General features: G+C 39.0%; 1 protein-coding gene across 1 annotated transcript in view; it reads right to left on the bottom strand.

The window, feature by feature from the left end:
* Nucleotides 1-15,425, bottom strand: part of FILIP1L (filamin A interacting protein 1-like) — a 66,413-nt gene extending 50,988 nt beyond the window's left edge. Inside the window, exons 1-3 of the mRNA XM_009891623.1 lie at nt 15,159-15,425; nt 11,797-11,970; nt 4,445-4,623 (exon numbers count right to left, since the gene is read on the bottom strand). Of these exons, the coding sequence (XP_009889925.1) occupies nt 4,445-4,623; nt 11,797-11,970; nt 15,159-15,425 (620 nt within the window). The remainder of the gene's footprint in view (nt 1-4,444; nt 4,624-11,796; nt 11,971-15,158) is intronic.
* Between the last annotated feature and the right edge of the window lie 1,446 nt (nt 15,426-16,871).

Here is a 16,871-nt window from a genome sequence, read left to right as displayed (position 1 = left end):
ATGAAGAAGAATTTTTGAGCTCAGGTATAAAATGTATCTAGGTATGACAGGCTGAGTGATAAGCAGTATGACTTTGTTACCCCAGTTTTAAGAACTGAAGTATTAGGGAATCTTAAGAATGAAACGAAGGGCGGGGGGATAAAAGTCTGAGTCTCCTTCTAGTGTCATGGAGTTGGCAATTGTGGCAGGTTGCTCACAAACGGTGAAATTTGTTGTTGTGGTGGTTGGAGTAGACTTGAGTCGTCAGCATAGAGGTGATGGCTGGCTTTGAGTTTCTGTGAGGAGAAGCACAGAGAGTGAATGCATAAAGAGAAGACTGAAAGAAGATGTCCTACGGACAGAGTAGAGGTGGACAGTGAGAAGTTTCCAACTCAGATTACACTGTGGAGACACTTAGAGAAATGAGTCTAGCTGGAGTCACAGAAACTCTGTGTGCGTAAGATGGCAAGGAAGTACTTAAAACTCATTTGTGTCCAAGGCAGCCAAAAGATCAGAGACAGAGAAGATGGATTAGGTTCAGAGGTTTGCCAGAAGAAAACTTACCGAGCCTTTAATGAGAGCAGTTTCAGTTGAACACGGGGCAGAAGCCAGAACAGAATGACATCTACAGTGAAACTGAGGGAAAGGGTCTCCTGGTGAGGATGGCAAAGATTGCATCAGGAGCCCAGGCAGCCAACAGAATCACTTGGAGATCTTCAATAGTCAGCTGGAAAGGGTCAAAACAACCTGATCTGACTGTGAAGTTAGCCCTGCACTCAGCAGATTGTACTGGACACCTCCAGAGATCCCTTCTAGCCTGTATCACTCAACAGGACAACATATTAACTGCCTGACCTTGAGGTGGGCAGTTGGAGGGGCAGTTGGAGCAACAACCACAGTGTTTTTGTAGTGTTTTGTCAGATGAGAAAGACTACGGTTGTGAGAATTCTGCAGGTTAGCTTCCATTTGTTATGCTGAGTAAACGCTGATTCTTCAGATAGGTGTAATAATGACTTTTATCTTAACACTGAAAATGTCCTTTACTTGATGTTTTCAGAAGAAATGTCTGATACAGTGGTATAGAGTTTGGTTGGCTGGCTTAGGTTTTTTCACTTGCTTAGATCACAAGGAGTAAGTTTCCTTTTAGGAAATGTTAGGATTATCTTATATGTAAACAATTGTGTTTTCTTCTTTAGACTATGTTCTCTATATGACCTTTGTGAGTGTGAATTCAAAGCTAAAGCAAAACCTTGTGATGGCTCTCCGCCCTGTAGAAAAACACCCTTCGTCTTGGTAGGTTTAAACTAAAGATCCTATTAATTGCTGCTATACCTGCAAAGTTTTGTACTAATATTTTAATTCCTATGAGCAACATTTATCATAACTGCCTTTAAAAATCCATTACCTTGTGAGCAAATAAATATAAATATAGTGATAATAGCATGATTTTATCATTCTTTTACTGGTAAATGTCTGTTGCTAAGTGTTGAGACTTTTCCATTTGGAAGACCAATCTTTCTCCCTTAACTAGAAAGACTTTAAGAAAGATTATGGAGGATTAGTTTTGTTTGGCAACAAGTAAATATCTTAAAATGCATAAAGGCTTAATGCTAAATGCTAATCCAGTTCTAGAAAGCTGTCACTAGTCCTGTCATAAGCTTAAACTCCCAAATCTGACAGCGTGCAATTGCTGAGGCCGAACTTAGTCTTGTCGCCTTGCTGTGAAGTCAAAGGGGTTCTCGAATGATTAAAGTGAAGGGTTTTTACTGAGTCAGTGAAGACTGCTAATATTTTGCATGATCCAAACATGCTTTTTAACTCTTTTAATGAGTGTCATGTATGGAAGGAAAGGCCCTAGAGATGGAGGCTTGCCTAGTTTTTGTCAAAACATGACCATCTGATAAATTAGTTCATCACTAAACTTTTCATTTAAGAATTCTTCGTCTCTATACTTCCTGAGCGCATACGTAAGAAAGAGGAAATGCTTTCCCTCCTCCTTATTTGAAAATGTATTCAGAGACATACGTAAGAGTTGGATCTGACTGATAGTTTCTTTTTTCTTGTTGTCAAGAGCAGTTTTCAGGCTTCAGCATCACTGTCCCATAACATCTACAGTTTTTTTCATTTTGATCACATAATCATGTTATTCGTTTACCTTGTTTGGCTTGCATGCGTTATATACTCTTCACAGATATCTTTAGCATATACTGTGTAGCTTTGCTCTTTGATAAAAGCAAGACACTTTTTTGACAAATCGAATGGAAGTTCAGGATTTTGCTTTGAATCTGAAATACTGTTAGGAATGTTATATGCACACTTAGATTAGCAGAGAATGTTGCTCTGACTGAAAAATAAAGAATGTTCATTGAATATTTAATGGTTTTCTGAATATTTTTTTTTTAATTGAATTGGGGGGGAGGCAAAAATGCATTTGTTATTGCTTTATATAAGAAACATTTCATAGAGTTCTGTTTGTTCTTAATCAAAATGCAAAATCCACATGCTAAAAATATTTGAATTGGACTAAGGTTTTCGAAGTGGAAGACAAGGTCACTTTGCTGCATATGGGTGTGTGTTCTGAATGTCAGGTCAGGCAAGCTAATGTAGAGAGTGATGTGCCTTAAGTTGCTGAACTATTTTTTTGCTTGTGGGGTTTCTTTTTTTTTTTTTTGTTAGGGGATTTTTGTGGGGGGTTTTTTGGTGTGTTGGTTGGTTGTTTTGGTTTTTTTGTTATGGCAGGCAATTGTGTGGAGATCTTGATGGCGACATTACTTGGCAAACATTTTGGAATCAGCTCAACATGTGACATCACACCCCCTTAAGGTTTTCCACAGAAAGTACGTCCTCCAAAGAAAATACAAAAAATGAGACTTAATCTGAAATCTAGTATTACATCCTCTAAGGTCTCATTAGGCACCTCAGTATTCACCCCCCGCTATTTTCCAGGCAGATAGACTAAATGTTGCAGATAATAGTGGTAAATATTTTATAGTCTTCTTGGGGGGAAATATGGAGGCGGGGCAGGGGAGAGAGAATTTTAATCCCATGTCTGCCTGGTTTCACAAGAAAAAAGTACAAGGGCTCTGATGCTTACTCTTTCCTTCTGTGCAGCTTTTCATGCTCTGTGAGCATGTGTCTGATGTAACATTTTGCCACTTCTAGCAACTGTAGTTGTTTAGCTCTAAGAGATGTGTGTCTCAGTTTTTGAGAAAAAGACAGCAGAGATGAAAAATTCCATTCATCTCAGGTTTTGGTTCCTGATGTGTTGCTTCAAAAAAACAGTTCTTAGAGAAAAAAAGTCAGTTCTGTGCCTTGTGGGGACACTTTGTATGTGCTTTTCTGTGTGTGCCTGGGCTTGCCTGCGTGTGTATATGTTTCTCTGAGAAGCAAAGGGGGTTTTTTTGCCTAGCTGCTTTAATTGCAATCCATAAATATGGCTGTGTACTTGGTGGGAAGCATATGTGCTATCTTTGATAGACCTGCAGGAGAGAGGTGTAGTGCAAAGGGTGAGCACTGCCAAAATACGTGGAACATGATGTTACGCAGGCAAAGCTGAGGAAGAATTATCTGTGCGTAATGTGAGTTTAGAATAGGCTTAACATTCTCACACCCAAACATTTCCATCTGGAAGCTGTTCCTCAGTGAAAGGAAACAGAGACAATATTATCCTATCTTCTAGAGTAGCTATCCAGGGAATAGGAAATGTTCTTCGATAATTTTTTTTTTCATTAGGATGTGTCCAGTTTTACTGCAGATTCAGAGAAGCCACAGTTTAAAGTAGATTTTTTTTTTTTAAAGACAGTAAGTGACACTAAATTCTTCTTAATCCTTCTGAGAATTGGTAGTGAAACCATCAGACTGTGCTTAAAACAAGCTGTGGTGCTTTTAGATTATATTTAAAAATAAAGTTGGATTTATGGTTTTTATGCCAATACTGATCTGAGAACTTTATGGCATTCTTATTTCCAAAGTTTTCTGTAAATTATCCTCTGCTTTTGCTTCCTCTCTTTGTATTTCTATGGCCTGTCCAAACACCTTCTACTTTTCCTCATGTCTTTTTCTTCTGCCGTCAAAGGCTGCATGCCTGATTTCTTATTCTGTTACTTACATACAATAGTGTATACTGAGCACCTTAAACATGCTGAAAGAGTCACCTGCTTCATGTTGGTTGTAACCTTACACATTTGCATATTTCCCTGTATTCTGTTTAGTGTAACATACCCGTCATCCTGCCACAGTGCAGATGAACCTACTAATGGTGTGACTTACCTCGTTTGCTGATGGAGATGTAGACGCTACTGTTATTTAGGAATAATTAGTCATGTTTTCACAGCTGAACTCTCAAAATACAACTCTGCAAATATTTCTGATTTTTAGTGGATGCAGAATAAGAAGGCAGACAGATCCTTAAACATAATGTTAACTTGTAGGTATTTCTTAGTACTATGGCAAGAGATAACCTTACCTTTCACGTTCTTGTTCCAGTAAGTTTGTAAACTCATCGCTTTTTTCCATGTATTTGCTGTGCTTCCTCTTCTCTTCTTCTAGTTCATACAGTGTCTGTCTGTGTGATTTTTCTACCATTAGAAGTTGCTCCAGCATTCGTCTGTGAGTTTCTTTCTGTTTCTCTACAACTTTATCAAGCTACAAAAAAAAGCAAAAACTCCTGAAGTCTTTTGAAACTTTTACTTGCTCAGGCTTTCATTGATGAAAGAATTTGAGAGGATTAATAATATAAAATGCTAAAATGCCTATATATGTATCTCTAATAGCCTAATGGCCAGATCCTTTGCTATCTGTTTGGAAAGGCTTATTTAGGTCGGTCAGTCTAATTCTGACAAATTAAACAAATAAGGTACTGTTTTGCAGGACACGCAGTCACCTTCTGTTCCTCTTCCCACCATGACTGATCCTCAACAGCTACTAATTAACAGTTACTGTTCCCAGGGCTGCTTCTTTCTTATTGATCATTGTGGTAGAGAAACAGATGTCTTGGCAGAAGAAGCCTTTGCTTCATACAGAAGTAGACTGACTTTTGGTTGAATAGAAATAGCTGCCTCATATGTAGCTGCATAGGAAATGAGAGCATTGAATTGTCTTTGTAAGGTAGACAGGTAGATCAAAAAGCAGTTTTCCTCTGTTTTCACATTAAATGCATGATAGAACCAAGAGTTGAAAACAGTCCTGTCTCTTGTGCTTACTTTGAGCATGGCTCTGGGTTTCTGGAATAAGTGCTAAATTTTGAAATGGTTGGAAGTATTTTTATTTAATGATGGTATTTCCTGTTTTGTTCCTCAAATTTCACATGTTGTAAAGGGGTTTGCCTTGCAGGTGGCACCTTTATAACGTGCTCTGAACATCAAATTCCCTCCCCTTCCCCAAGGATTTCTTCTGAGCTTCTAAATATTATTATATAGTGATATTTTAATTTAAATAATCTATTATAGGCTTTGGTAATAATTTTTAGGTTTTTTCTAAACTACAGAGGTATTGGCATAACTATTCACTGGAGTTATGCTGTTAAACAAAACTATTTCCAAAACCTGAGAGAAAATTATTATTCTGAGGATTATCTTAAAACTTTGAATTCAGTACGTGGTGGAGTTATGCAAGAGTGTGTGTATGAAACCAGAATGGCTTTTCCTCCTTACACTTTACTGATCTAGCTGAAGTGTGAGGAATGCTCACTGGAAGCCATCTAAAGACCTGGGAAGAATCTGTATTGATGAGAATCTTTGTTCTCTGCTTGTTCCCTTTCCCTTGTGGAGGCTGCCTCCCTCATCAGGTCAACACAAGAATCTTCCTACCCTTTTTGGAAAAGACAAATTTTGAGCTCAAAGCCCAATGCCTCCCTTTAACCACAGTCTATTCTAGTAGGTCAAGCTGCTTTGCAGTGCTTCGCTCTATTAATAGGAAAGAATTCACAAATGGGCAGTGTGGGAAGCAAGGCTGGTTCTCGTTCTCCAATGTTTCCCCTACAAGGAATTTCATGTGCCACCAGAAACACTGGGGCTTCAGATTCTTAGGGCCACTGCTTATTTTGGACAATTCAATGCCAACGAGTATGATTAATTATCTTTTCTTCATGTTTATTCACAGTTTGGCCAACAGAAGCAATGATAGGAAGAGCTGGAATGCCTGAATTTGAGTTTCTTGAATGAGTGAGAATATCCTCAATTTCTACATGGGTTTCCACGTCTCCTCCTGCTTACCTCAGCTACTTTTTAAGCTTTATGTATTCTCTTATCCTAAATCATTGTTAATTTTTTTTGGTGACACTGCTGTGAATAAGGAAAAAGGAACTATTGACGGGACTTTGAAGATGGTTTGAGTCCAAAATACTCCAACAGAAATGTGAACTGTTTCGAAAATTGCCTGTTCTTTCTGCTATGACTTTAGAGAGTCTTTTCTGTTCCAACATAGCTGAGCTTATTTAATGAATGATCAAAAAAATGTAAAGAAACCTATGACTATCCTTTTTGGCTGTTTTGTGGTGCTCTTGCAGCAGGTTGTTAAGGTTGTTTTTTTCGTCTTGTTCACTCATAATTTGCATGCTTTTGCACCAGCAAGATTGATGCTTTCTGGAATCGTGATCATGAAGTAGGACCTCTCTTGGGAAAACATCTCTTACCTAAGCCCTTGCATATGCAAGCTTTCTTAGTAAGCAAGTGCTGCCTTATACAGTAATCTCTTGGCTGTGTTTTCTATGTCTTTTACAGAGGTTGGAAACTGAATTGCCTTAAAAGGTCAGGTTGAAGAAAACTGGCCATTTTTAATTTCTCCACACTCTCCCCTCTTCCACCAGAAGAGGAAATTTCAAAATTTAAAATCTTTTGTTCAGCTACTGGCTTATCAGAACGGGAGGGAGAATTTTCAGTGTGCTTTGTCAACCTTTCTCCCCCTCCAAGGTTTCATAGGTTTTTTTTGGAGCAGCTGTTGCACAGATGCATAAAGCACCATCACTTGAGTTTCTGATCCTCGCCTTTTTAAAGGTCATGCTGTCAGGTGAATATATGCTGTTCTCGGAAGGCAACCTGCCTCCTGTTTTTTGACAAAGTTCTAATGCAGTGCTGTTTGCAACTGTGGCCCTGTCTTCCTTAAACTGACATGAAGTGGGCATCAGCCTTGCTCGATAGTGCTTGCTGGTCTCAGCCCTCAGTGCGACGTCAGGTGGGGAAAATTGCAAAGGTGTGAACTTTGGATTTCTTTTGGCAGGCCGTCTACATGGATGGGGTTAAGAGAGTAAAGTGGTGCATTTGTATGGATTGGACCACTGCTTCAAAAGTATATGTAACAACCTGAGGGGATGTATAATTTGCTATTGTAAGAAAACACTGAAATTTCTGGCTACAAGCTGATCATAAATCAAATGACTCCTGTTTCCAAACATATAAATGCCTGATGGAGATGCGGGTTAGTCATCAACATAAACAATGTTAACCAAATAGAAAATAGTCTTCCTTCTGCACTGTTGGGTGTCAAGGGTGTGGAACCTGCCAACATCATTTTATGGGTTCGGTATAATTTATTTACTCTAGAGTATTTGTTGAATGGCTATGAGAAGTTAATTCAAGCCGTAATCCAAGCAGCAAGTATGAAAGAAGAAAGGTAGTAAATCCAGGTTTTTGTTTTGCAGTTCTGAGTGGGGAATGCCAGTGCCTTTTACTTCACAGTTGTGCTTTTGTCAGCGTTGAGATTAGCGGTTGGGATTACAAACTGGTATTTAGAATGAGAGAGGTGTGTATTCAAGGCAGGGAGGGGGAACGAAGAATTTGAAAGTGGGTAAAAGAACAGTAGTGTCCTGGGGAGACCTGCTTACATGAAAGAGGAAGAGAGACAAGTAAATAAGCTGCTGCCTCAAAGCTCTTTTCATGTTGCAGTTTTCTCCTGTTGCTCAGATTTAGAAGATGCATTTAGGTTTTCTTTTCAAGTATGCTGTCAAATCAGTTCTACCATGAGCGTTTGCAGCTGGTACGTGGCTGTTGTGGCTGGGAACAAGGTGGAGAGCGAGAGCTTGGGATTCCACTCAGGAGAGAAGGGAAGAGGTGCAGGGCCTGTCTCTTGTTACAGGTGGGTGACAGAGAGGAGAATTGGAGAGGCTGCAGATCCTACATCACAAATAACGCCCGACACTTGAGATCTGCATGTAAGCTGCATAATGGGTATGGGCATTTGGCCTTGTGATGCTCGTGTGTGTTACTGTGCAGCACGCCTCTCCCTCCCTGCAGGACCAAGCAGAAGAGAGTCTGGCAGGGGGTTGCTGCGCTTCTGTGCGTTTTGTTTGGAAGCTCTGTTGTGTCCCTCTGCGAGATAAGGGCACTTCCCTGGGGAGCAGATTTGACTCATGCATTTTCCCTGTGAGATCTTGTGGCCGACTCCCACGTATCCAGCAGAGAAGAGAGAGAAGTTGTGTGCACCCCTGTTAGCGTGAGATCCTCTCACAGGAGCGGTCTCCAGCAGCCCCTAGTTCCTCGGATTACTCTGTCCAAATGCTAAATCTGCACATGGAGAAATATCCGTTTATATGTATGCACACACGTTTACTCAGCATATATAGTTCTTGGCTACAAACTGCGGAGGATTAATAAGCAGCAGTATAAATGTCTTCTGTTGAAAATTAAAGTGATAAAATCTTAATTAAGTGATTTGTTGTTTTGTTCTTGCTAACCATCTGGGCTTTTTGCTGGAATTAATAGTTGAACATACTGTACAATACAATGGAAAATAAGAGGCATGGTCTTACGTAACTGTGAATAGTTCAACAAGCTAAAAATTCACAGGAATTTAATCATTTAAATACATTTTGCCACCAGTTCATGTCTGAAGTCAAACTAGGATGATGTGTCTCATATCCATTACGTTGGAACCGAACTTTTCGTCTTTCTCTTTTTAGACTGCTTTGTGTTTGGCGCTGTGCCAGAATAAAATCCTGGCTAGTTACATTTCTTTATCCAAAGTTCAGTGAAATATTATTCCTGTTAATAATATCCTCATGGTCACTGTCTATAAGTGTATAATCTTGAGTTTAGGATTATTTGTTAGATTATGAGAGCAGTTCCTCCCTTGTCTTTTTCAACCCTAGCTGAGCCAAATTTCCATGTGGCTATGTTGGTCTGCTTTTCCTTGAAGCCACGTTGTCAACCTTATTGTTTCAGTCTCTTCCTATGACTAAGTTATTGGTGCCCTACAGCTGTGGTCACTGGGAAGTTGCGACCAACCGTTTTAAGACATTGTGAGGATGCAATCAGATGTACTTTGTGAACAGGCTGATGAGGATGCATCTTTCCCCAAGTTGATTGACCCTGGGGTTTTAAAAATGGATTAAATTTTGAAGTATCCTTGATGGATTCAGAACATAGGCTTTCCTCTAGTTTTGCTGCTTTTAGAGTTCTCAAAGTGGTTGGAGGTATTGTTCGTCACATTTCCAGCAGTGAGGGACCAGATTTTTTCTTTGTGTTATTGGAAGCAGGGGAGAGTTAGAAACTAGAGTTGGCTTTCTAATTCCATGATGGTTTGAAACATGAGAAAAAGACACCATAAATTATGCAGAATCTTGCTCTTTATCTCTCTTTTCCTGCATCACCTTCTCTGATGGCTTTTTGATTCTTTTTTAAAATTGGTTTGTTTTTGAATCTGGGAAAATGGTTCTTATGCTATTATTCCGTGTTTACTAGAATGTTGAATACCATTCGTTTTCTATTCAAGAGAAGTGGTAATTGATCTGAAGCCAGATTTTTTCATGAATAACTGACTTGATCTAAATTTATAAACCATGAAAGATGGAAAACCTTTTCCTGCCTTTGTGTCAGACAAAAGCAAAACCAAAATAAAAGTCTATTTTCTTTTCTTTTAAGCCCCTTTAAACGTAAAACAATTTATTGTATCCTTAAGTGTGAGAAATAAGAGTAAGCTTATCTGGCATTTGTTAGGTTGCAGAAAGAAATAGCTGTAGAGCAATTTTGGCTGAAAAAAAACTCTGCTTTCAAAAAAAAACCCCAAAACCCAACAGACCTCCTCATACCCAAGGAAGACATGGCTTTGGTCTGTCACACTCCTCATATATTTTGCAAAGAAAGATGTGTCACTACTGTCTTCTGTTTTGCTACACTTCTTCACCTATGAATCCTGTTCCTAATGAGTAAAGCTGTTCAGTCACCAAATTTTCCAACTACGTTCTTAACCAAATTTGCCAAGAAACTTCATAAAATTTAGGATACATGAGTGAGTTGTGAGAGAACATTAAAGGACCAGTAATCTTACAGATACTTTCTGAAATTCACTGTATTTTTCAGTTGAGTTTTGGGAAGATCCTCCGTGTTCAGGGCTACAAGGCTAAATTGTCAAGGGTGAGACACACGTGCTCTAGAGGAACTGGATCAGCAGAGATTTTGTAGGCAGATATGAAGGTACATTGTCATGGTGGCTAAGAGGGAATTTAAATGGTTGGTTCCCATACTTTGTGGCTGGTTCCACCTCTCCCTTGGTTTTTATAAATGTTTAAAAAATCCAAACAAAAACTAAATAGATCTCTGACTTAATGGGGGGGGGTGGGGGGGGGTGGGATTTGAAACTGAAATTGTGGAATGCCTGCCAATTATATAGCATCCTTTCGTTTACCAAGATATACGAAGTGTCTGGGGGTCCTTCTAGCCTTTTAGTTGCTCTCAGGATGTTTACCTTTGCCTTTTGGAATTGCCAGATCCAGTGGTGTTAGAAATCCTTTCTCTGCCATTAAGTGTGAGAAGGAAAAAGCGTGTATAAACTTATGTAAAGTAACAGACTGAACCTATGTTTTCAAACTTTTTTGGACTTCTCTTCAAATCATTTCCATTTGTGCTCAAAGTTTCTGTGACATAATGCCACAATGTTCTAAAATAAATTAACCTCCACAGTTGAACTTTGTCTGTTTCAGATTATAGTCAGAGATTTTAACCTGTGAGCCTCTGAAATGAGTGTTGACCTTTTGGCTGACATAATTTTCTCTGAAATGAACTCTGTATCCTTAGGTACATTTCTGTTCAGAAAGCTTGGAAAACACTTGGTAGAAGAATTTTATTCATAATTTTTGCTTGTATTTTGATTATGATTATCTGTACTGAGCATTATATTTAAAATGTTTGTCTAAATTCAAGAGGAGACACTTACTTTGGAAAAACACATATTCTGCTATGAACGGAATTTTTTATATCCAGTGATTTGCATTGCAGGACGGAAATGAAATTCAGATAACATTGTTCAGAAAGTAACTACACTGCCGCAGCAGCCGTAAACTAAAGGCTACTTAGGTGTAATGTGAGAATATTAGTTAGATGCCTGCCTGGATGAAGTTTCTGATGGCGGCACTTTACAGTAACTACTCAGACCAAGCAGGTGTACCTGTGACTCACACAGAATTAGCAGGAGCTGGGATATGTAAAGGTCGACAGCTGTGCCATAACTGCTGAATGGGCTCTTACCAGCCTTGGTAAGGTGGCCTCAAGGAGATGAATGGGGAGGCATCTGTTTGTATGGGTTGTGAATTTGGATAACAGAAAGGGGGGAAAAAAAGAAGACAGTGTCAAAAATAGAAGGCTGATTATCAGAGTTTGAGGTAAATAAAATCAGGTCTGTCTACGTTTAAAGTCCGCAGCGTGCAATATAAATGAGGATCTTTAGATACCTGTTTTTATTACAGACCCCACTGGACTCTGTTCTGCTGTCACTTTCATGTTAGATTCTAGATTTAGAACTAATTTGCTTTCTTTCCCTGAAGTCAGTGAGATATTTTCTGTTGAATTTGGTGGGAACTATGGTTAAATATCAATTATATGTTCATACCTCTCCCATAGGCTTTTCGTAGATATCTTCTTGCCATTGCTCAGCCTTTGTTTGAATAGCATCTCGCTGCAGGGCCTCTAACACCTTCTTGGGAGTAACAAAGCCGTATCGTGCTTCAAGCAAAGCCAAGTCAATTTTTTCAGCCTTAAGTACTCCTATAACTTCATCTTGAGCCTGCAGAAACACAAAGTAAGGTTTTATGTTGTTAAACTGTATATGTGTATTTACAGGTTAGCTTTCCACTTTTGATTTTAAGAAAACTAAAAAAACTTTTTAAAGAATGCTGTGTATGTAAAGTGTCTCAAAATAGTCAGTAACAAGAAGACAGTTAGAAAGCATGAGGGAAGTAAATGTCTTTGTATTTTATTAGTTCTGCATAAACTCCAACATCTTCAGAACCCTCATCAATGCTTAAGTACTCTGTTAGTGATTAGATCATGTTGCTGTTTCTGGACCAGTGTGTAGCTTTCACAGCACAGAACTTCAGGGCAAAGTGACTTGTGGCAGTAGAAGCTGATTTTAAATTGTTAGTGAAAGATGTTAGAATGGTTCTTGAAGCCTGGAGGTGATGCACATTCTTTAGATTCTGAGTGCAAAGGTGGCTTCTGTAGTTTAAACCCATCTGGGGTCGTCTGCCTCTGCTTTCTGAGCTCATTTTAGCAGTGAATGTAGTGAGGTGTGTGGTGTAGGGGATGTGACCCTTTGCAATATGCGTTCCAAAGCAATAATGGCAGTTCTTTAAAAGCAGATTAATTTCCTTCAGAGCTGGCAGTGCAGTACTGTGTGCATGTATATCTACCTGTGCATGCATGTGTGAGACCATGCATTATGTATTTATAGACATGTAGATGTGCACACACTTGTGTGCATGCCCTCAGGTAATAAGCAACCTTGCAGCATCAAGTTTTTTGGAAGTAACTGCTGTAAGGATATTCTCAATTTGTGAGTGCATGCTAAAAAAAGTATTTTAAAAGACAGTGGTTATGAGAAGGTGGTGTTATCTGGTTTCCAAAGTCATGTAGTTTCAAAAAGTATAGCCTAAAAATGTCCATTATACTTTTCCTTTTGTAGTATCACTGTATTTGTTTCCTAATCTTATAAAATATCTGATGGCATTCTATTACCAAAGAGTAGATACAATGTGATCTCAGGTATATTTTTAATAAATTCTTCTATGTATATATTTCAGAAATTCTTGCGCAAGCTGGCAGGTGCACATACCTTCTTCCTATAATACAGCATTGCCCTCTAAGTCTATGTTCCATGCTGGAGAAACATGTTGTATGTATCTGCGGTATTTGAAGTGATCTATAGATTCTCTTTGCTCTTTAAAAAAATGGAAGAAAACAAACCACCAAGAACACTTCTTTGCTGTAAAGTTACTAGCTCCTAGATGTTAAGTTGGAGGGGACAGAATATCTGCTGCGAATATTGTGCTAGTTCTCTCAAAGTCCTGTTTCTAGTGATAATGTTCTTCCATGAGAATATCTGACTATGTGAATGTTTCCACTGGGGGGGAAACTGGTTTAGGTCACCACCTCCCCTAGGGCCGTGTCCATCTCTTCTTTTTTTTCTTTTCTTTTCTTTTTTTTTTCTCCTGCCTCCTCCTCTGGTGTGGTGGAGGTTGCCCCCTGCCTCTATTATGGTGATATAACTACATGACATGTCGCAAACATCCATTGTCTGCAATGATCTCAGTTAAAAACAAAACAACATGCATGCTAATCCTAGAAGGGTAGAATAGGAAGGGACGAAATCGAAAAGAAGGATGTATCGGGAGAGGGGGACGCTTTCAGTGTGACTGCTCTTGGCTGGAGTACTTCTGTGTCCCTATTTGGCGGTGTATCAAAAAATACAAAATAATCTATTTCTAATCCTTATCACTGTGGAAACCTACAAGAGCAATCTTAGTGCATCTTAAATGTTTTGGAATTGGAGAGTAATGGCATCTAACTTTGATACTTAATTACGTTTGGAATGACAGCTAATCTTCGGAGGTTTGATTTGGCATTATGGGAGGTGGAAAATTAAGAATAAAAAAATGACTTCTTAAATTTTTTGTTCATAATGCTTCCTTTGGAATGTCGGACATGATTTAAAGTGTTCATGTCAGGCTTATTTTCCATTTTCTCATTTCACTCTGTTCCAGTTTTAAATCTCAAGAATTGAAGTATGTGTTTATATATTTATATTACACAAGTGTAATGAAGTGTGTGTGTAATGTAAATATATATATACACACACACACACATCTCTCTTGAGAGGAAGAGAGAACTGTATTGGAGGAGCATGTGACATCTGAATTTTCATGTAAATTAAGAAAGGGCAAGTGAGTAGGAAAGAAGTTTTTCACAAACATGGAAATCATTCTGTTTGCATAATGAAATGTTCTGCAGAAGTTTGTCTTGGATCTACCCTCAGAGATTGGTACATCTATCCAATATTCATATTGCATGTGTGTGTGTGTGTTCTGTTAAGCATGTATGTATTATTATGTAAACATAAACGCATATGTTAAGAATGGAACTATCCAGGTACTGTCTAGTTGATAAACTTGGAAACCATGTGATAAACGCATTTATGCCACTTTGGCCAGTTTGCTTTTCCCTCTGTCTGTGAGCAGTTTTAAGTGGCCGTCACTACTTGTGTGCAATCAGCCTGCCACAGAAATATTCTCCCTGCTCAATGGAAATCTGGTTCCCACTTCCTGAAATTACATTTGACCAGGTTAGGCATCATTTACCACTTGGCAGCTGGCTTGTTTTCCAAACAGAAAAACGCTCGCTCTTCAAACCCAGCATCTTGTGGGCTAAGTGGCATGCAACGCTTATGCTTCATATTATGGGAAGTAAAATGGCTATTTTGATTTTTCTAGCAAATGATGTTAGAATACTATTGAGTGAGTTACTTCTTGTGATCTGGCACATAGGGAGTGATCTGGCACATAGGGAATAATGCTTATAACTTCATAGGAGAGGAGAGATAAGAAATAATTAAGTAATAGATCTTAAAGGTCTCTAGTATGTTCTCCATATAGGTTTTACAATGACAAATGCTTTGTATTCAATGTACTTAGAATGTGGCAGCAAAATAGGGAAGTTTTGTGAGTTCTCCAATTTGAGAGTTACGTGATCCTTCACAGTAGACCATGAGTGTTTTTAGTGTGATACAGATACATTGTGAGTAAATTTTATTTGCATTTAGGTGTGGTGTAAAGATCACCTTTTCTGGCTGATAGCCATAATAATGAAAATAAAGTAGGGTGTTTCCTTAACAGGAAAGCAGCATGTTTTTGCAGTAAATTGGCAGGGGGTTTGGGGGTGTGTGTTTTAATCTGCATATAAAATAAGATAGCAAATCACCTGTAATTCACCCTCAAGGACACTAAGAAGAAATAGCAAGTCATCACGAGAGAGATCCTCTCTTTTCTTGAAAGAACTTCTTTGTTTTTTCTCTGCCTTAGGGCTTCTTAGGATGGTACTGGCTTGGGCTACATCGTCCTCCTCCTGCCGTCTTTCCACATTTCCTCTCCCACTGTAACCAGCCTCTTCTTTATGGTGGTCTTTCAGCCTTTGCTGGCTCTGCTTTGGTCTGGTTGGGCTTTCTGTGCTGTTACGTCTGGAACGCATGGTTTGTATCTCTGAAGCTGAAGGAAGGTGGGGGGAAAAAAGTAATTGTTTTAACTAGCAGAGACTGAAAAACTATTACCATGATGTATGGTGGGTATTACTCCCTCCAGACTGGTAGTTTTCCCTCCCACACAAGGCTGTTTGTCATTTGACAAAAACTGACAACCTCATGTAAGCCAACAAGACTGGGCTGTCATTCTTACTGGATGTCTGTAGTGAAGTGAGTCTTTACTGGTCTTATGCAGTTGTAACGATTGCCTCCTCAATATTTGCAAAGGCAGCAACTTTAGCAGCAGTACTGTTATGCATCCCCGCAGACCACATTTCCCATTTGAGAGACAGTGCCTACCTTACCTTTCAGGTAGATACTTATTGTGATGAGGCAAATTTAGATTTAGAAGGTTTTCACTAGGAGGATCTTTCTGGTCCAATTTCATAATGTCCCAGCCCTTACTGTATAGCTGTGATTGATTTTTCTTTGTCTTCCCAAGGGAGAGCACAAAAGCGGTCCTCCACTACTACAAGTTACACAGTTGCATTTCCTACATTTGGCAAAATGTAGGGGTTAGCATATCCACACTGCAGGGGGTGAGCCTCATCGTAAACACTCCCTTCCCAACACCACCACCCCCAAAACCAAACTGTCTTGCTGATTGTGGTGTGCCCCCTGATAACCGTGTACTATGAAACCTTGCTACTTCTTTAGTACTCGACTCTAGCCCTCTAGAGGTATTATTACCTGGCCAAAGGGAGACCTGTCCTAACAAGGCCTCTTTGAAATACCACTGTTAAGTAAACATACTGTAATGCCTTTGCAGATAAATGACTAACCCTATATAAATATTGATTAACCTCAGGAGCTCTGTTTTGTTTATCACCACTCAGATTAAGGTATGAATGGATTATAGTCCACCTCTACAGGAAAACTGTGGTCATGGATCCATCTAGCAGAGAAAAGCCTGATCATGTGATTCAAAAGTGAAATTAAACATGTTCCAAATACAAATAAGGCACAATTTTTCTTATTAAACTGCAAAGCTAATTGCTGAAAAGTCCAGAAAATTGTTATGGCCTATGCTAGACAGGAAATGATTGCATTATTGCTTTTTGGCCTCACAAATCTGTGGCTGATAAAATTCTTTCAGAGCTCCCCCTTCCGCCAGGTTCTGACTCTAAATCCTAAACTCTGTGACTGCACTCCTTAACTGTGGTAATTTTCCACTGAAAGCTACAAATACTTCCTTTTGTTGTTTTTCTGCAAGAACAGAGGAGGTGGAAGAAGCCTTTGATCTGTAATGTGCGATGGCTGAGACTGGGGAGAATTTATCAAAAACACTACAAGAAAAGCAAGTGACACTTTCTATAATGCTGAAGTCTCTTCTAGTCTAATTTAAAGCACTCATAATAGCTTGTATTTCATACGAAAAACTTGTTTCTCCAGGTCTC

This window comes from Charadrius vociferus, unplaced genomic scaffold (assembly GCF_000708025.1).
Source record: "Charadrius vociferus isolate BGI_N301 unplaced genomic scaffold, ASM70802v2 scaffold329, whole genome shotgun sequence".
Classification (NCBI taxonomy): Eukaryota; Metazoa; Chordata; class Aves; order Charadriiformes; family Charadriidae; genus Charadrius; species Charadrius vociferus.
The sequence above is the reverse complement of the archived record's forward strand: the minus strand, read 5'-3'. Positions and strand labels throughout refer to the sequence as shown.